This window comes from Empidonax traillii, unplaced genomic scaffold (genome assembly GCF_003031625.1).
Source record: "Empidonax traillii isolate 1590-97213 ecotype Southwest subspecies unplaced genomic scaffold, ASM303162v1 scaffold451:size1465578, whole genome shotgun sequence".
NCBI classification, from domain to species: Eukaryota; Metazoa; Chordata; class Aves; order Passeriformes; family Tyrannidae; genus Empidonax; species Empidonax traillii.
The window spans coordinates 1,031,067-1,050,911 of NW_020955644.1; the positions used below are offsets into that span (position 1 = coordinate 1,031,067).

At 50.0% G+C, this 19,845-nt stretch overlaps 1 protein-coding gene across 3 annotated transcripts; it reads right to left on the bottom strand.

The window, feature by feature from the left end:
• Positions 1-807: 807 nt before the first annotated feature.
• Positions 808-12,560, bottom strand: INKA2 (inka box actin regulator 2). 3 transcript variants are annotated; one of them, XM_027895228.1, is made up of 2 exons: positions 12,500-12,560; positions 808-2,695 (listed from the first exon to the last, which is right to left on the bottom strand). In XM_027895228.1, exons 1-2 carry the CDS (start codon positions 12,533-12,535, stop codon positions 1,736-1,738), a joined length of 996 nt encoding a protein of 331 aa, XP_027751029.1. In that variant the 5' UTR covers positions 12,536-12,560; the 3' UTR covers positions 808-1,735. The 3 variants fall into 3 exon arrangements, with proteins under 3 accessions (XP_027751029.1, XP_027751031.1, XP_027751030.1); XM_027895230.1 differs by lacking the exon at positions 12,500-12,560 and adding an exon at positions 11,685-11,841; XM_027895229.1 differs by lacking the exon at positions 12,500-12,560 and adding an exon at positions 3,237-3,478.
• Positions 12,561-19,845: the final 7,285 nt, after the last annotated feature.

Here is a 19,845-nt window from a genome sequence, read left to right on the forward strand (position 1 = left end):
GGGCACAAACAGGGCCTGCCTTGTGCCTATATTTAATTTGCAAGGGTGAAAAAAAAATTCTCTCTCCGTGCCTCTTGCTCCACTGGCCTCTCTCTGCCTGCGGAAGTTACAACAGGAATAGAATTGCACGTTTAAAAAAAAAATTAAATAAATAAATAACGCCACAGCTCGCACATAAAGCCCTTCCTAAACTTGGAGTGAGTGGAACAGGTTTTTGGAACATAACACTGTGGCACACACGAAGCATCTGCTGAGGCTCATGGCTGATGGAGGGGGGGGGCTGCAGTGCAGGCTCTGTGCTGTCTGCACACTCTCGTGGCTCAGGGATTCACCTCAGGTTTAGTTTCTGGACACTGGGGAGGGTCAGGAGGCTGTGGCAGGACCCCCAAGGTCCTGTCCCCCTCCACAAATCGGGGGCTGTGTGGCTCTGAGGCTCTTTCCTTGGCAGCAGTTTCTCCCCCCAAACTCTTCTCCCTCTGCCTTTCCTAGTGCTGGGGGAGAAGGGTGGATGTTGAAGTGTCACCTGAAGGCTCTCAGGGTTGTGCCTGGGCTGGGGTGGGAGGTGCCTCTGGAGCAGCGCTGGCACCCTGGCAGGGACCTCTCTGCCTGCAGCCCTTCTCCCTGCAGTGATTAACAACCTCTCCTTGAATGGAAACTCTGCTGGCTGCTCCCCAGACTCCCTGAGCCCAGCTGGGAACAGCCTGACACGGACCACAGGCTCCCAGTGCCAACCCCCCCCCGAGATGATCCACGTGTGATTCCACCCCAAAAGGAGAGGAGCAGGACCCAGGGTGTCCCACACTGGAGACAAAACTGATTCCACTTTATTGGAAACTCTTGGAGAGTCGGACACTGAAGAACTTGGTTCTGTCAAGACAAGGTTTGTACAACAACAGCAACAGGAAACACAACAATAAACGAAGCTTTTAACTTTGCATGTGAAAACTCCACAATTAACTCTTGCAATTTTGTATCCGGTGCAACCTGTGGGGACAAGGGGAGGGGAGAGGGGCAAACCCCACCAACACCCCCAGGGTCACAAACTCCCCTGCAAGGAGCTTTGTGCCCCGCTGGTTTAACTGGCAGGGGAAGGAGAGGTGCTGGGAGCATACTGGTTTAAGGGGAAAACTCCCCCAAGTTGGGGTTTCACCTCCTATTCAGCAACTGTTCAAGTCTTACAAATTCAAACTTATTCCTTTCCATTTAAATAACAAGTGCTTCGGGTACAAGGCTTGGGCTGCCTGGTTTAGAACCCAGTTTCAAGTGCACGCAAGCAGGAATAGATTTTTTTTTTGTTTGTTTGTTTTAAAAAACTATATATATATTTGCACACTCATACACACACACACACACACACACACATGCACACAGTGGATTTTGTGCTGCATTTAGCTGGAGATGATGGAATGGGCCTGGAGCGGCTGTCACCAGCCTGGCCCCAGGAGTTGGTCATCCATGGCACCACTCACCCTAAAGCTGCTAAAGATTCGGATTCTCTTTGCAAATACCAGTCCCCAAAACTCTGTGTCAGCTGCTGCTCAGGCCGCCCCTGAAGATGCAGTTTTCCAGCAAATTCCACCTGCAAGCGAGTGGAACCCACAGCATGTTTTGCAGAGGACTCCTCTCACCTCAGTCCACGTGGTGAGCTCAGGGGTCCCCTGAAAAGACAAGTGTGGCCTCCAGCTCCTCTCCGGCGTGGAACAAACGCTGGGCAGGGCAGAGGACACGGACAAACTCAGACCCAAACAGCTGTGTTGATGTCAAACCCAGACTGGGCGTAGTCTCTGGCCTCGTGGACTTTCTTGGTGCCCGTTTTGGGGCGCTCGCTGTGGCTTTCTGCCTTTGGGCACCTCTCCGCTTTGCCGTGATGGCCCCCGTGGAGCGGGAAGTAAAACGTCCCCTTGAGCTTGTTCATCTTTTTGGACCTCTTGGAGATCTCGGGCTGTTTGTCTTCGGGAGGGAGCCAGCAGGGCTTCTCCTTGAGCAGCCTGTCTCGGTCCGGCCGGACGCTCCTCAGGAACTTCTTGAAGATGTTGGCCGTGAGGGAGAACTTCCTGCAGAGCTCCTGGGACCTGCTCGCCGACAGGGACGCCTCGCCCTTCTCCCCCTTCTTATCCAGCTCTGGCAGGTCCAGCCAGTTCCCAACCAAGTCCGCGAAGATGTTGTCCCCCAGCACCAGGGGCTGCCGGTTCCTGCTCTGGGACATCAGGGAGGACGTCCAGTCGTGGCCGCCGTCGTCGCAGCCCGGGCACTCGTGGCATTCTGGCCACCCGCTGGCCGTGCCCTGCACGCTGCACTCCAGAGCCCTGGGGAGGACGTGCTGGGCTCTGCTGGGCACACAGGAAGGTCCTGTTGGGGCGTAAACACCCTCCCCACAGAGGCTCCCGGAGGAGGAGGGGGTGTCTCCGAGGTGCTCGCTCTCCAGGAGCGCGGTGGGATGCGGGAAGGACGTGGGGCTGTGCCCCTCCGGGGACGTCTCCCCCCGGAGCAGCCGCTCGTCCTGCCAGGCCCTGGGAACGTCCCCCCGGCTCCGGCAGCACCGGAGCTGCTCCACCCCACAGCCCGGGCTGCGGCTCCCGGAGATGTCCAGCTGCTCCAGGGCTGTCTGGACCTGGAGCAGCTTCAACTCCTGCAGGGCCCCCATCATGCAGTTCATCTGCTCGTGCAGCCCGTCCCCGACCTCCTTCATGGAGAGCTGTGGAGGGAAGGAAGCACACATTGGATCAACATCCCTGGGAGAGGGCAAGAACATTCGGAGTGAAGACCTCTTCCTACTGCCTGCATTTTCCAGGCACTCCCCTATCCTGTACTACCTCCATTCCATTGGATTTTCCTTAGATTTTTCTAGGAGTTTCCCTCTAGGAATCAGAGGAGCTGACAGAAGTGGGTTGTTTGACCTGACAACAAAAATAAATAGTCTGGGTTTCCATTAATTGCTTGGCAGGAACCCAAGGTGTAGAGCTATGAATGGTTTTTGGCTGCTGCCAGTTTTAGCATATTCTTCTGCTCTTTGTGCCTTTTGTGCCCTGGCACCAGCTGAAACCAGGAGCCAGAAGAATAATGAACCTTGTTGCTTTACCTGAAGTGCTAAAATAAATTAAAAACAAACCCCACACAACACCTCTTCAGATCTGAACACCCTCCCCGCAGCCACCCCTCGCCAGAGGACAATCAAAGACATTTCAATGCACTGGAAATTTTGTGCAAAGCAACCAACAAACCCTAAAATTACTTACATTCCAACTAGAAATTCTTTGATTCCCAGGCTAGGACCTTTAGCAGCAGTTCTGCTTTATCCCTGAACCTCACCATAAAGGCTGAACTTTCTACACCAGACTCAAAATAAGCAAGTTATTCTCCAGAGCTTCTCCACTCCCCCCTCTTCTCTCTCGCTCCGCTGCTTTCTCTCTCTCATGTAGGATCTGGATCATATTCCCGAAGCGGCACCATAAAACAAATGGGCTCTACTTTCCAACAGCTGCCACTTAATTTTTTTTTTTTTCCCCAGCAGGGAGGGGGGAGTGGGAAACGGGCAGGAGAAGGGAGGAACAGCAGGGGACAGCGGGGTGGAGGTGAAGCCCTGTCACATCGATGTAAGGTGGTTTGCACAAGAGATTACCGCCGTCTAGGAAAGCTCCAGCCTACGCTGCCACAGACAGTTTAAAAAGGCTCAGCACCGTTTTTGCACAGCAACAGATCTCAAGATCAGGGTGGGAAAAGCCGAGTTTTTTTAAATTCTTATGCTGGGCTTTACCTTCTCACGCTTCATTTTCTACGTCTCCTTCATTTTAACTAAGTTCAATTACTTGCTCCATTTCCATCTCTGTCCGTGGATGGGAGCAGTGAGCTGAGCAGCCTCTGTAACAAGCCAGCTCTGTAACTGCCCAGCAGTTTCTGACCACAAATCTCCATTTCAAACCTTAAGAACCTAAAACTAAACAGGCTACGATGATTTTTCAGAGCTTTGCTCTCAAGAAACTTTATTTATCAACCAGAATGAGCACACAAGCTACGAAGGCACAGAAAATCTGCGTTTAGCCTCCTGCTTACACCGAGTGCCTCCAGCTACCTCATTTTTTTTTTAAGATCAGCAAATAAACTACTTCTGCAGACACGCAAATGATGTCCCACTTCCAGCCTAACTGAACCCTGGCTCCCCACACCGAGCTGGGGCCATATGCTCCACCAGCCTCCGACAGAACTATCACCTTACCTCTCCAGACTGGCTGCAGTGCTGCTCGTCCTAACCTTTCCTGCCTTATTAATGGAAGCCTGTTTTATCTGGGGCTTTGCAAAAAGCTGGATTTGGAGCCAGCTTGGCCCCTCATTGGCCACTTCCCACCAAATCCCCCCCCCCCCGGCTGGTGCAGGGCTGTAATCGCTCCGTGGGGAGTGACGAGGGTCCTGCCGTAATGACTGGGCTGATCAAACCCTCTGGCATCTGCTGGGCGGCTCTTTTTCACCTCATTGATTCAATTAACTCCCCCCCCTCCCCCCCCACCACCGTGGATGGGTGGGAGCCTCAACAATTCCTCAGGCAGGCTTTAGGAAGCATTAAAATTTCATAGGCAGCGTTTCGAGTCGCTGCGGTCGCTCCTCATGGGCTGATCCAGTCACATCCCCCTCCCACCCCCACCTTGACAAGAAAAGACCTGAAAAGCTCAGAATCCAGCACTTTTCTGCCTGAACAAAGGAGGTGGATCTGCCAAACCTGGTGCCAGCGCCGGCCTGGGGAGCCTGAGCCACTGCAGAAAGGACTGGAGATGTTTGCAGCCGTGGAAAGCCTTTCCCAGAAGTGACCAAGATTTGGACACTTCCCCCCCTCGATGCCCAGGCTGAGCTGCCCCCCCTGTCAGAGCAGGGGAGGGAGGGAAGGGGGGGTTTCAGGATGTGACTCATTTGTCCTGTTTCAGTGACCTGCTTTGGGTAGGATGAATCCTGCCCTCCAGCCTCGGGGTCCCTCTGGCAAGGAGAATCCCACCACCAGTAAGAGTTTCTAAACAACCCGAGGCTTTTAGCTCCGCTTGATGAAATTCTGGGTTGTGCAAGATAAAAAAAACGAAGCAAACCAACCCCCCTCTGCTTTATCTGGTGTCAGCTCAGCCTTTTACAGACCTGGAGAGTGAGGGAAACCCAGCCCAAAGTGAAGTCACTGCCTGGTGATGACCAAACAGCCTGCAGGGCTTGGATTCCATCCACCTGTAATTATCCTGTGGTAATTAAGAGTATTCACCTCAGAAAGAAAATTCTGGAGGGGAAAAAAAACCCCTTCTTCCCCGGTGTCCAACTACCATACTCTCCTCTTTGCCAAGAAGATCTCAGTGAGAACTGAGAACCACAGTGGCTTCCCTGAAGGTCTCCAGCAAAGGAACAATGTCCCAGAGAAAATGGACCATCACCCTGGCACGGGGTCAGAACTGAACTATCTGGGCTGCAGGAGGGAAACAGGATTCTGCAAATAATTGAGCACAGTGGGCTGGAAATCAGGTGCACTGATGAAGGTGATGGGAGGTCCAGGCTGAAGGGATAAGCCTTGGTAGCCTCGCTGGCTCTTGGTCACACACTTCCTGTAGGAGGAACTGGAATTTGTGATGAACTGAAGTGCAATTCCAAACAGAGCGTGAATGTGACACAAACCCCCAGAGAGCCTGGATTTGGCATGGAGAGAGCCCCTGACAGGACTTGCTGGGGTTATGCAAGTGACATTATGTAAGCTGCCCACCACGGGCACCAGGAGATGTTCTGGCTTGTGCCTCTTTGTGAGCAGCAAATCCCAAACTTGTGGCTGGCTCAGCTGGGCTGCAGAGCAGAGTGCAGGGGCAGCAGCATTCCCAGCCAAATCTGGGGTCCAGCACAGTTCCTGCTCATCACCATCCTCCCTTCTTGTCCCTCCTGGTCTCTCCTCAAGGTGCACAAACTCATCAGCATTTCAAAGGACTCCTGGTGTCTAATTTGAGACCCTTTGCGCTTCAAAAATAAGTGGTGGTTTGGCACCTCTGCTTCCAAGAAAAGCCCTACGATAACTTGCAGGTATCCAAACCTATCTCCACAAGCCAGTTAAAAATCAGATGCCTCAAACTGGATCTCTTTATTCCTGAACCTTTTGCAATCCCTAAAATCTGGCATGAAAAATTCTATGTCTAATTCTGCACAAGCCAACTCCTGTCTTTTGGAGCAAGACAAGTACACGCAGGGCTGAGGGTGACGTGCGTGTTCCACTGCAGTGCCTGGGATGTGGTGTGTGATGGGAAAGGTTCCCTTCTCCAGCAGAAAACCTGGATCTATCCTCCTGTAAAGGCAGCTCTGGCTAAAAGGCTTCTCCCAAAGCAAAGCTCATTTGAACTCCGGACACCCCAAACGCCGAGAAGCGAAGTGCAAACTTCAAAATTCCACTTGCAAATGATCATCAAGGAATATTCAACACGGGGAGGGGGGCAAACAAAAAAATTCTCAAATATGGAGGTTTTTTGCACTGGACATGTTCCACTCTGAGCAGCAAAGGCACCAGTTGCTTTGTAAGCCACCTTTTCAATTATGTCCTCAAAATATTTATTCCCAGAAGTACAACCACAATGGGTTTTTACACAGTTTGTTAAGTCAATGATCTCCCACCGCTCATTAACACAGCAGGAGGAGAGTTTGCCCCAAGGAACCTCCCCCAGCACTCACTGGCATTTCATCAAACTCAGACCCAAATACCCGAGACATGCAAATAAAGGAGATTTTTCCCCGTTGCTTCCCACTTCCCAAGGTAAATAAATAACTTTTTTAACCCACTTTGGGAACTAATTTTTTTTTTTTATTACCATCTACCTTCGCTGAGCTCTCAGAGCCCAGTTCCCACCAACCTCCTTGAGCCACAGCTGTCTGTATTCCCAGCCCATCCACTCATCTGGCCTGCCCGGGGCTGCAGCAGCTTTGGGATGCTGATGGGAAGGAAGGAAAATCCCAGCAACACCCCCCAGCCTTCAGCTGAGCACAGAGAGCTGGGAAGAAGAGCCCTGGGTGTGTTTGTCCCCACGAGGAGGAAGACAGATGTCCAGCTCTTAGGGAAAAAGAGCTGCAGAGAGAGGAAGTTATTGCTAAGAGGGCAGGAAAGAGCAAATGGCAAATAGTTCTTAATAATAGTTCTGATGGGCAGCAGAGCCAGCGACAAACAATTGGTATTTAAAGGGGGTGACATAATAGAGACCAAAATTATTTTAGAACTGCTGAGCTGACCATATTGTTTCTGTGTTTTCCTCTGGGTCACTAACTGGATTAATCTTCAACAAGCCTGCAGTTGTGGCTGGGCATAACCCCTGCTGCACAGCTCACTCAGAGCTTCTCTCCAGCTCCACAGCCCACCTTTCTTTCCCTTCCCTTGGTCTTCTTTTAGTCCTCGCACTTTGCCACAATAACTTCAAGTCTCTTTTTTTTTTTTTTTTTACCTCTTGTCTTTCCAGAGTGTTTTAGGTGTAAATGAGGATGTAAACTGTGAGCTCACCACACGTGAAAGAGGAAGGATGCTGAAACTGTACCAAACAGTCCCCCCCAAGAGTTTAAATAGATCTGAAACAGATGTTACCCATGAAAGATCTGGTTCACATCACTCCATTAACCACCTTCCTCACTCAATGGCCTTCCTTTCCCACTGGGATGATATTGTTCTGTACTTCCCCATAACACTTGCTACGTTTAAAGGCAAATTAGAAAAATCAATTCTCCACAAGCAGGAAATAAATGGACCAAAAAGAGCTCCAACAGACTCCTTATGACTTTTACTCAGAGACAACAGAGATCAAAACCTCGATGGAAGGACTGGCCATTGAAGGTGATGGCTAAAAAGTGCTGGTTTTCACCCCAGGTCTGCTTCCCTGGGGATCTGGCCTTGAAATTCCTGAACACACGAAGCTGGGAGCCCAAAAAAAAAATCCATCATCACCTTCAGGAGTCTTCTCTGGAAATAACCAAGCAGACAAAGCCTGTGACTGCTTCTTCTCCCCAGTTCCATGTGACAGGACATCTGCTGTCAAGTCACTCCTTTGCACCTTCCCTCAAGGAACACCAAGGAACGAGATCCTGCCATAACCACCCAAGTTTCTGACGGAGCCTCCAGGATAAAGTCACCTCTAAAGGGGCCATTCTATCAGCAGAGACGCAAATGGAGCTGTCTGTTCCCACCTGCCGGAGTTGGGAGCGGTGATGCTGGAGGACCCTGAGGTCTGTTATTTGTGCCTGACACATCTGCAAACCAGGAGGAGCTGCCCCTTCAGAAGGAGCTGTAATGAAAACACAGCAGATCCTCTCGAAGCGTGACACAGTTACCGGAACAGGGCCTGGTGTGAGGCAGAGAGTAAAAATAATTGGCTGTATTTCTCTCTCGGACCAAATGTTCTATTCCTGCAGGATATTCATAGCAAGAAACATTGTCTACCAGGACATAAATTAATGTAAAGAGGGAGTCAGACTCCATCAAACTCAGTAATTCGATGCATTTATGACAAATGTGCAGGGAGAACACTCAGAAGTTGAAGTCAGAGTGGTTGTTTTAAATAGCTGCTTTAATACTTTTCCTCCTAGGGAAAAAAGGCAACAGAAAACCCAGAAATATGCTGGATTCCTCTAGAAAAACATGCAAAGTAAAGTTACAACCACAGCTAATGTGACTGCCACCCCTTGCCTGTTACAGCCACTGATAAATCTGCCCCACAGACTCACCAGTCCCCACGGAAAATAAGGGATTTATTCTTGCTGCAGGTGAGTTCCAAACCCTCATCCCACGGTGTGTGTGCTGATGTTTCTCCACAGAAATGCGAGCAATCCCCATGTCAGAGAGTGCAGGGAGGTAATGCCACGTGCAGAGCGAGGCAGGGAAATGAAATTCCTCCCTGCTAATCCCTCAGCAAGACAATTCTTGTTAAGTCTGATCTTTCAGCTGAGATAACGACGTTGTGTGACTCGGGAGAGCAGACACCCATTCTGCTGTGCCTCAGGATGGTGTTTCCAGAGTCCAAAAGGGCTTTAAGTGTCGGGATTAACTGCATGAATGGAAGATTCTGTGGCACATTTCATGACTGCCATAGGAAGGGCAGATGACAGGAGTGGAGAAGCACAGCTCATTCCACCACCAGACCTACAAACCAGCACCGCTTATTCTCACAAGCCACACCGTGTCCATAAATCTCCAGGGCCTTCCCGGGGGGTAGAACAAGGTCTGATGGATTTTCTGCACACAGGGGTGAGGTGCAGAGAGCTGGCACAGCTTGTCAAAAGCAGCTCCACGGGCCAGTGTCAGCCTGGGATGAGGATCCCGGCCCCTGATCCCACCACGGGCTGGGATGAATGGCTGTGTCAGCTGAGGCTCTCCTGGCTCTGAAGCATTTGCATGTGGAAGCTTCTGAATGAATTCCAGTCAAAGGGACACCACACATGCCAGAAACTATCAGCTTACAATGGAAAACTCGCGGCTGGAAGAGGAGATCTCTCTCTCACTGACTGGAACGGGGCAGATTCATCCCTGGGAGCCCTGGCACAGCTTTCCCACAGGACATGGGAAGAGCAGGGTGAGCACACCTGGACCAGGTTCATCTGTGACCTCTCTGGCACAGCATGGTGTGGTCTCAGTGCTCAAGTGAGGTGTGGGGGAACAGCAGCAGCCCAGACCGAGCACACCGTTATTTAAATATGTTTTTAATGAACAAAGCAAGAGAAAGCAAAGCCAGAGCTGGAATCCTCGAATCTCACACTGCTGGGGGGGTTGAGCTGCACTCCAAGATAACCTTTCCTTGGGAACTGGGAGCTGTGGCAGCATCCTCTGCTTTTTGAGAAACTCCTCTCCTCAAAACCAGCCACAAGCCTTGGTTTACCAAAGCAGAGGCTGTTTGCACTGAGACAAACAGAACTGCTGGTAACAGGACGGCCTCTCCCTCTGCCATGGGGCACTGAAGTTCCTCAGAGTGGGAATTTCTGCAGAACTGCCCTGCAGGACGGAGCTGCTCCTTGGACACAGCACAAACCACCGTGTTCCCAAACCCCCAGGGGATGCCCTGGAGCTGGATTCCCATTGACTCCACACAGAGGTGGCTCATTGTCTCCATCTGGCCCAGTCATTCCCACCATTCCTGCCCTGTGACTCCTGGTTATGGTGCATTTAATGTGCGAGGCATGACCTGCCCGGTAATGAAGAAAGTGGCAAAGCAGCAGGATCAGGAGCTCAGTTCCCACTCCCCATCGGGGCAGATGGGCCCAGCTGTCCCTCGAGCTGCTCTTTAAAGAAACATTAATCTATTTTAATTCCAGGCTATCATGACAGTATTGATTTTTAAAAGCTGTTATTGCTCAGGATACCATTTATGGTTGTTTTAATTAATGCAGTTGCTCCAACCCTCACGAAGTGCAACCTGCAGCTCACTCAGGCTGCAGGGGAAGGGGAGGGAAGTGATTCCAGGGGTGAGCTGGAATTGTGAGCACGCTCGTGCTCACAACTGCACTCTTGACACCCTGAGAACTTGTGTTGAAATAAGTTTTTAAGGCTGAATAACAAAAATTGGGAGGGAGAAAGAATGGGACCAGCGAAAACCAAATGAATGAAGATCCAGGCTGCTTTCAGCCAAGGTGACAACTGTCCCTTCCCAGTTTTTTAAGCCAATCATTCACACAAATTTATGGCAGGTTAAGTCTTGGTTCATTAATGTAACAAAAATTGTGCGCTTTTAGAATTGAAAAAATATATTACTGCATCATAGCAAGGGTGTGAATAAACCTAGAATTTTCTCATTAGTTTTTTCGTTTGTTTGTTTTCATATTAAGCATGAGGGATCTGCCTTCCCTTTGAATATACTGACTTTTCTGAAGTTATGTTGTGCACTACAAAACAGGAATGTTTTAGATTCACATAAAGGTGCAATGTTTAGCTTCTCTAAAAAAACTGCTCAGATAACAGATAACTGATTTGTTTAGAAGACAAAACATTGATTTAGGAACCTTATTCTTAGGATGCTCTTTTAGAAGTTACTCCTTTTACCCACCTCACCTTCCAACTCAGATTTTAAAGACCTCCCAGAGGGCCCTGGTCTGCAGTTTGCATTTCATTCATCACACCCAGCTCACAGCACACCAGTGACTCTCATTTTCCTTTGTTTTTGTTTGTCTTCCAGCTCCCGTGTTTGCTGGGGAAACACTGGGAACGCCAGCAGGTTAAATGTCACTGCTGCCACATTTATTCCAAGTAAAAGGCCACTGCCCCAGCCTACATTTCACAAGATCTGGAGGAGCACAGGGATCTCCAGCCCCGGTCCTGCCCTGGGCGCAGCTGGAACTTCGCCTGGCTCTGTGTGGCCTCGAATGGTGCTGTCACACAGGGAATGAATGCTTCCTGCAATCCAGGCATGACAGCGGCACTGCTCACAACTCCAGCGAGCACAACAACCAGCCGAACGCGACATCCTTCCCAGCCCAAACCGGCAGCTTATTTGTGCATTCAGAAACTTCACCCACCCGCTTTTTTGCTCTGCCTTGTCTTCCCCTTTTGTTCTCATTATCTATTTATCAGGATAACGCACGAGTCGGAGCCAGACCCGCTGGGAGCCCTATTTCGGGAAGTATCAGCTCTTCCTACCAACCCACCCCCAGCGAGCCCCAGTGCACCAACAATCCCTTCGGGCTCGTGGACAAGCCCAAGCAAGCCCGGGGAGCGGGGTAACCACCTGAACGGGAGCGGGAGGAGGGCGAGAACAGCGCTGATCCCTGACAAAGGCTTCCCTATTAAAGAAGTGTTTTCAGAGAGTATCGGCAGCTCAGAGCGCTCCCTCCCTTTGCATCCTTTTTTATCCCTATAAACTTATTCTTAGCGGAGATCTCTGTGGGTGTTTCTCTGATTTCTGACCTGTGCTGGCGGCTTGTCCCTAAAGCCCCCGCACGCCCCCGGGCGCGGTTTCTCTCCGACAGACGGACAGACGGATGGACGGACGGAGCAGCCGGTGCTGCCCAGCACCTGCCCCCTCGGCTCAAAGCAATGGGAGTGCCGGGACCCCCAACCCCCGGTCGGGACCCCCAACCCCCGGCCGGGACCCGCCTCTCCATTCACAGCAATGGGAGCGCCGGGACCCCCGTTCTCCAGTCCGGGATCAGAACCGGGACCCCCAAACCCCCGCCCCACGACCGGGACCTGTCTCCCCACTCACAGCAACGGGGAGCGGCGGGACCCCCGACAGGGACCCAGCGGCGGGACCCCCGACCCCTGAGCAGGACCTGCCTCCCCTCCCACAGCGACGGGAACAGCAGGACCCCCAACCCCTGGCCGGGACCAGCAGCAGGACCCCCGACCCCTGAGCAGGTCCTGCCTCCCCTCCCACAGCGATAAGAACAGCAGGACCCACACACACACACACACACACACCAAGAGCCGACCCCCCTCTCCGCGCAGGACGACCCCCGGGCGCGGCGCCCCGGCACCCACCGCCCCCTTTCCGTCCCTTTTCCTTTTCCTTTTCTTTTCCTTTTCCTTTCCTTTCCTTACCAGCTCCTGCCGCAGGCGCCGCAGGTGCTGCTCCATGGCCCGGCTCGGCGCGGCCCGGGCGCGGGCGCGGGCGCGGGCGGGGAGCGGAGGGGGCCGTGCGGGGGGCGGCCCCGGGGGGCGGTGGCAGAGCGCGGGGCCGGGGCCGCGGGTGCTGCCGGAGCGGCCGCGTGTGCGGGGGGAGCCGCATCCCTCCCCCCCCCCCCCCCCCCCCCCCCCCCCCCCCCCCCCCCCCCCCCCCCCCCCCGGGGGATGGGGGGGAAAGGAGGCGGCGAAAGGCTCCTCCACACCCAGCCCAGCGCCCCCCGCTCCCTTCTCCCCGCGTGCCAAAGTTTGGGGTGGTCTTAGTTGGAGCGGTGCGCGTGGGTCCCGCGCATCGCTGCGCGGGGAAGGGAGGGAGGGAGGGAGGAAAAGGACCACCCCGGCCAAAAGCGCGGATTAACCTACATGGCTTTAATCGCGAGAAACTGCAAAGCCACCCCGTTGTGGTTGTCCCCGTTCTGTCCTGGCCGCGGGGCCACCGTGGGGGGGGGGGGATGTGACAGGTCCCGTGGGGAGGTGACAGCAGCGCGGTCGCAGCACCCCACGCGTGGCCGTGCCCGTTATCCGAGTGCCCTTTGTCGGGGACAGCGCCGTGTTCGCAGAGCCGCGAGAAACAGGTGTTGAAAACCCTTTAGCGTGGGGTTTATTTCCCGAACGTTTTGGTGGATTTTTTTTTTTTTCCTTCCCCGCGTTTTCCAAGCGGCGTTTTCCAGCGGAAAACGGGATGTAAGGGATGTTGTCGCTGCTCCTCTAAGACCAGGATTTTTTTTTTTTTTTTTTTTTTTTAACCTCAGATCAACAACCTCTGATGCTGCTTGTCACCACAGGACATCAAACAGATGGACAGGCGAGCCAGGAAAAGACACAAACACTTTGGGATCATCGTTACAACTGCGTTGAATTTGAAAGGGTTTGAATTTTTCAGTGTTTCTCACAAATACATAAGTATTATTCTCAGTTTACATGCCAAATGTGGTGTTTAGCTGATAAATGCTGAGTCTCCTGCAATAATTTAACAGGGTTTATCTGAATGTCTGCAATGCTAAAGAACCTGACTGGAAGAAAAATACCTTATGTTTTCAAATTTGGGATTAAAAACATAATTACTTACTTTTTCCAATGAATTTGTCAAAGACTGGCTAAAATTTTTGTTTACCAAGTCTTTATTTTTTGAAAGAAAACATTTTTTTGTAGATGGATTTTGTTCATTTGCTTGTTTGTTTGTAGAAATCAACCTCGGTGTTTTTGAAAGCTGACCTTTGTGTCAACGTCCAATTTAAATAAGAAATTTGTGATCTGCCCTTTCACGAATGTTTGGGAAACACTCCAGAGTTAACATTTATTGATCCTTCCAGCATCTCTTTCATGTTGGGCCAAAATTTCTTGTTTCTTTACTCACTTCAGGGTTCCCATTTCCCATCTCTTAAGCATGAAAACAAGCATCTGTCTTTGAGGCTCTGCAGAACGTTGGGCAGTAAACATATTAATGCATTAAAAAAATGACCTTATTGAAAAGTCAATCACTTCCAACGAGGTATGTCATGATGTGACCTGGACACTTGCCAGTTTTGAGTCTTTTTTTTAAAGTCTAAGCCAACTAGCCCAGCTATGATTTTTTTTCCTTGAGATCTGGCAGGATTTGTTGGCCAGCTGGTTGTTCCCCACGGGCCAGGGTGGGGTGTGGATGTCCCCAGCCTACCCAAGCATATGGCAGGTTGAACAGCCAGGCAGGGGTAAAAAATCAGAAAGATGGCACCATGTGGAGAGCAGGAGCTGAAATTCCTGCCTCCAGCACTCCACCCTCCCTTGCCTCTCCTGGTGTCCCAGGCCAGCATCTGTGTGCAAGAGCCCCATTCTCATCCAGCTTTCTGTGTTGCTTGGGTGGCTCAGGACCTTTATTTTCTACTGAAACCACGTTTTACAGTTTCTTTTATTATCTCAGTTCTATCAAGCACCATTTAGACATGATTTCTTCCCTGTGGCACAGCAGCAAAGCTGAAACACAACAGTGTTTTCTCTTGACATTTATCAGCACAGAGGAGGGTTCAGCTGAACACTGACCATGGGCTTTATTTATCCCAGCCAGCTTTGGGCAATGGTATTTTTAGGCATTGTTTTATATTTGGTAGGGAAAAGACTTCAGTGTCAGTGACAATCACGAGGTTGTGAACTCTCCATTCCTGGATGTGTTCTAGGCCAGGTTGGATGGGGTTTGGAGAAACCTGGGATAGTGGAAGATGTCCCTGCCCGTGGCTGGGGGTGAAGTGAGATGAGCTTTAAGGTCCCTCCCAGCCCAAATGATTCTGGGGTTCATTCTGTGATTCCATGATTCTCTTTTCCCAGGGTTACCAGACTGCTGATGAGCTCTATGGCTCTGGCACCTCAGAAAACTCCATGGAATCAGAGCAGGGATTATCCCAAGCACAGGAGGCTCCCTGCAACATTTTCTCTACAATCCCATACATTTTTTTAAACCCCATCATTCCTGAATTTGTTTTAACTGATGCTTTTTGCAGCGCTTTACTTTGACTGTTCCAGCACAGGAGAGGTACAAAACAATGCACGTGGTTACTGGAAACATCAAATCTAAGTTAATTAATATTGTATTTTCCAGGACATCAAGCATTCAGGAGGCCAAGCGCAGGTGTCGATGGCAAATGGCAGATGCTGCGTTCCACAAACCTCCTGTGCCACTTGCAAGACACCAAACTCTGTGATCTGCTGGCAGATGAACAGGAAGAGCTTTAAGGCTCTCTGGCTTCTGTTAAGGACATCTTTTTGATCCATTTTCCAGCCTCCGGGGCTGCTCCTGTCCCAGGAGACTGATAAAGGAGTTCATGAGCACAGAAGAAAGGAAAGACCGGAATATTCATGTGCTCCAAACTCCTGGGGACTTGCAAGAGGAGAGAAAAATCTGAGATATTTTCTCAGTAGGATTTCCTTACGAAGCAACATTTTTCTTTTGCGTGTAGACAACTGGTTCAAAGCAGCACCGACACCTCATGCCAGGCCCTGCTCTCCTTCCGCTCTGTCGTGGTGCAAACCACGAGCAGATGGTGCAGTGCAGTGGAAAATCAGATCTCCAAGAAAATACAGAGCTGAGAATAAAACAGCCCTCGAGGAGAAAGCTGCGTGGTTTATTTCAGGATAAGATGAAAAACTGAGATCCTTGGGCAAAAATTAGACTACTCCTTCAGAGTGGAGTATTCCACTTCTGTGAACTGCCTCGTTCCTTCCCGAGTGAGGAAACATCCATCCCCTTACAGCTGAGGGCTCATCTCGTTTGTTGTCCTTCAGTTCATTGATCTGCTTTCTCCAGGCTCCCACGTGACTGTTCTTTGCTGAACTAACAAGCGTGATTATCCCTGAATTTCCTCTCCTTTCGACTTTCTTGCACGCTGACGACAAACCTTTCAGAATTCCTTCCCACTTCGTCTGCAGCCTGACCTGAATTGCATCCATCTTTGTTTAAACCCGCTGGGGCATAAACATCCAGCCAAGATAGGTAAGGATGTAATGTCAAAACTTCCACTCTGGTTTTATGTTTGTGCATAAAGAGATAAAATGCCCCTGAAAATGTGAGCGTTTCTTCCATTAAAGCCTGATTTAGTGCATGTGGTCCCTTCACTTGGGGCCTTTAAAGTTCCTGACGTGTCCCTGCCTCGCTGTGCCCTGTCCCCAAAATAAAAATTTTTAACTCTGCTCCAGCCAAATTCCAGCTCCTGACATTCCTCTGCTTGCACTGGAGTGCCAGGAGTACCAGGGAAACTCCTTGTGCTGGTTTGTGGTAAAGAACTGTCGGATTTGATCTCGGCTCGCTGCGTTTTCGTGACCTACATCCTGTTCATACGAGCTGGAAAAAATCATTGAGCAAATCTTGGTGTCTAAGATTAAAATGGGATGATGTTTATTTATCTGGAGGAAAACAACAGGAGTGAAATATTGGCATTTCTCACAGAGATAGGTGCTCTGCCCTGATCCCTGATTTCTGCTTTCTTTTATCTGCAGCTGCATCCCTACGTGTGCCTGTGGTGACCCCCCCTGTGTAATTCAGATTCCACCTGAAATCTGTGGAATTCTCCTTGATCCTTCTGACAAGGAACCAAACCCATTCCACAGGAGGGCACTGAAATGAGCCTTAGATGGATGTAAGACCCCATCATCATCATCATCATCATTATTTATGACAACTCCATGCACCAGACTTGCTGGGAAAAATCCAAGACTCAGCCAGTTACTAAAGCAACAAAGAGGATTCTGCTGCTCCAAAGACTTGCTACTTGTTGATAACTTGCCATCCAGCTTTTTTTTTTTTTTCCTTTTTTTTTCCAAAGGGAAAATGAATGTGGAGGGTGCTTGGAGTCAATTTTTGGTGGGGGATATGCAGTCACTGTCTCTGCTGGTATCAATGGCCCTTTCACTGTACTGGGCTTTACTGTACAGAGAACAAACACAGTTTCCATGGCAGTGTAAATACAAATACATCCCACACTCCAAAGAGTGACTCACACGTGCTGCAGAGAAGAGAGAAACTTCCCTGTCTTAATCCGAACACATCTGGGAGAGGAGGATGAGATTATCTCAGTTTGAAAGTATTCTATAAATATTATGTAAACCGAGATTTGCTCTGAATAATTCCATGCCTTGGCAGAGCTGAGAGACAAATCCTTTGAAGGTAAAGGAATAAGACAAGGCCAGTGCCTGTTTGCAGTAGCAATGTTCAAATCTGTAATGATTTTCTTCTTAAATATAGACACAACCTGACAGCTCTGGAAGCCAATACAAAATTCTCCTTGAGCAGTTTATCTCACTCTTACAGGGAGTTACAAGAAGAATTTAACTGTTGTAAATGAACAGTAAGTTCAGAATAAAAAGGAAGAGATGGATAAATCTTTGGGGACTGCTTAGTACTGGTCCTAAGTCCTGGTGTTGCAGGTGTTAACCTGAAATAGTCTGAGATGGTGAGACCCCGGCCTTGAGTATCAGCAGCATCACCTCACGAGTGTCTTAGAACATCATTTATCCAAAACTGATACCCAGATTTGGAGGAAAATGAGTCTGGGATGGAATTAAAATCAAATATGTGATGTGCACTTTGTAACAGGGAGAAAAAGGTGGTGAGCACTATTTTGGAGGAATAAAACACGCTCTCACTGTGTATGAGAGGAAGAGTTTTCCTTATCAAGACTTTTCTAGGTCCCAAAACCTCAAGCTTTTTTATGACCCCAAGCTAGAGAGTTTATATCCCTTCATAAGAACCTGTTATTTTCGTCATCTTCTGTCTCTGAAGGATGTCTCATCTGCTTCTTTTACTAACCTAAATCCTTTCCCAGGATCTGTTCTGCCTGCAGAGTATTCAGATTAAATGTCAAGATTTCCAAAGGCTGCTCTGAGCAGGAATATTTCCTTTGGATCTTACTGCAGGCGAGAGCAAAGCCATGTCATGGCAAAACTGCAGATTCCTCTTGGCTGGGCTGACACGTGAACGTCGACGAGGGGAATTCAGAATTTGAGAGTCACTGAGGTAAAACAAGGCCTGAAGGGTGAGGATTGCTATTTATACAGCGGCTCACGGCAGAGCACACAACTTGCAGAGAGCTTACAACAGAGTTAGGAGCAGTAGCAGTTGAGCTTTACTACGGGAATGAGGGTTAAAACAAAAACCTTCCACGAGACCAACTGATACAGCTGCAGGAGCCTGACCTAAATCTGACACAGCCCCCCTCAGTCAGGGCCAAAACCAAAGGGAGAGGGACAATAAATCTGTCAGTCGTGGTGTCAAAGGGTGTCTCAGCACACAGACAGTGTGACACTTTGGGTCTGTCCGAACTGAACATCTGAAAGCAGATTAAATAACTACAAACAGCAGCATCTTTCTGAATGAAGGTGAAGCGTCTGAATGTCTCATTAATGCACCACAGAGAGTAATGTCTGTCTCTAAATCACCTCGGTTGTACTTGCAACGTGCAGGAAACCTCGGGGGAGGAAAGGAATAAGTGAGAAAAATAAGAGAGGGGAAGCAGTTCCTGGCGATGGCTCTTGGGGGCTGGTTTGTCACCTCTTTGCTGCCCTTCCCCCCTGGGAACAGTCACTTCTGACTGCTCTTTCTTGTCTGTTCAAATCACATCAATTCAAAAGGGTTATGAGAGGCTGTATTTAATCAAACGTTTGTTATGTCCAGGTGTCTTTGTCTGTCTCCTTTCCCGGATTTATCCAGAGATAATTGTGTTGGAGGCTCGTATCCCCTTGAGGACCAATGAGAATATCCACTTAAAAATTAAAAAATAATTGGAACTAACAGAATGCCTGCAGATCCCTGTCCTGTTCCTTCTGTCCTGGTCTGTCCCCGCTTGGTGGAGGTGAACTCTCCAAACTGGAATCGCTCTTCCTCCTGTGGGGCCCCGCTCTTGCTCAGTACTCAGATATTCCCAGGAAAAATACCATAATACTAAAAATTAACAACTGAATAGAATCTGACAGACTTTTCTCCCCCATCAGGAACATAAACACGAGGAATTTCAAAGGCGTGACCAAGCCTGTGATGCACCAAAAGCCATTAAAATTCATTTTTAGGCTGTCTGGCACGGTAAGAAGAATGACACAGTGTATGTGCTCGGACAGCAGAAGCCACTGTGGAGATTTTTTTCAAACCCCATTGCAATGAGTGGCAGCTGCAATAATGGAAGCCACGACCGCTACAATGAAAAGTTGATATTCATCGTAATGAAAGTTGATATTCATAAAACCAGCCCACGATTTAAAATAAGTGGTCTGCAGAGGGTAGTAAGTAACGCATATAGAGTTTAACACTTTGGTCCTGCCCATTTGTGGTGTAATGAGTGTTTCAAGGCCGCTCAAAAGCTAGGGGGGCGATGTACCACCACACCAGCGAGTTACCATACTATTCATTTTTGTGCCATCCTGGCTTTTAAAGCTTGTTTCATTGCGCTTCTCCTCAGGGAAGCGGCCACGGCCCCAAAGCTGCCAGAGCTCAAGGAGCGCTTGGACAACGCTCGGAGGCGCGGGGTGGGATTTTGGGGGTGCCATGTGCGCGGCCGCGACTCGGACTGGACGATGCTTGTGCATCCCTCTTCCGGCTCAGGATATTCTGTGATTACAAGTGTGTTCGGACGGGACAGTTTGCACGTACTGAGGACAGTTTGTGATTAAACCAGCCCAGAGCTCGCTCTGAGGCGGCGCTGCCGCCATTTTCGACTCCCCCCCCCACCTTCCCCTCACGCCCCCTGGCGGCGCTGGGGGGAGTATCGAGGCGAAGCGCGGGATTAAAGACACATCTCGCGATATTT

What these genes read in the sequence shown, in the direction of transcription:
- INKA2 (XM_027895228.1), bottom strand. Translation starts at nt 12,535, where the DNA reads ATGGAGCAGCACCTGCGGCGCCTGCGGCAGGAGCTG. An exon ending in GGCGCCTGCGGCAGGAGCTG is followed by an intron (nt 2,696 to 12,499) that starts GTAAGGAAAGGA and finishes TTCCCTCCACAG; the next exon opens with CTCTCCATGAAGGAGGTCGG.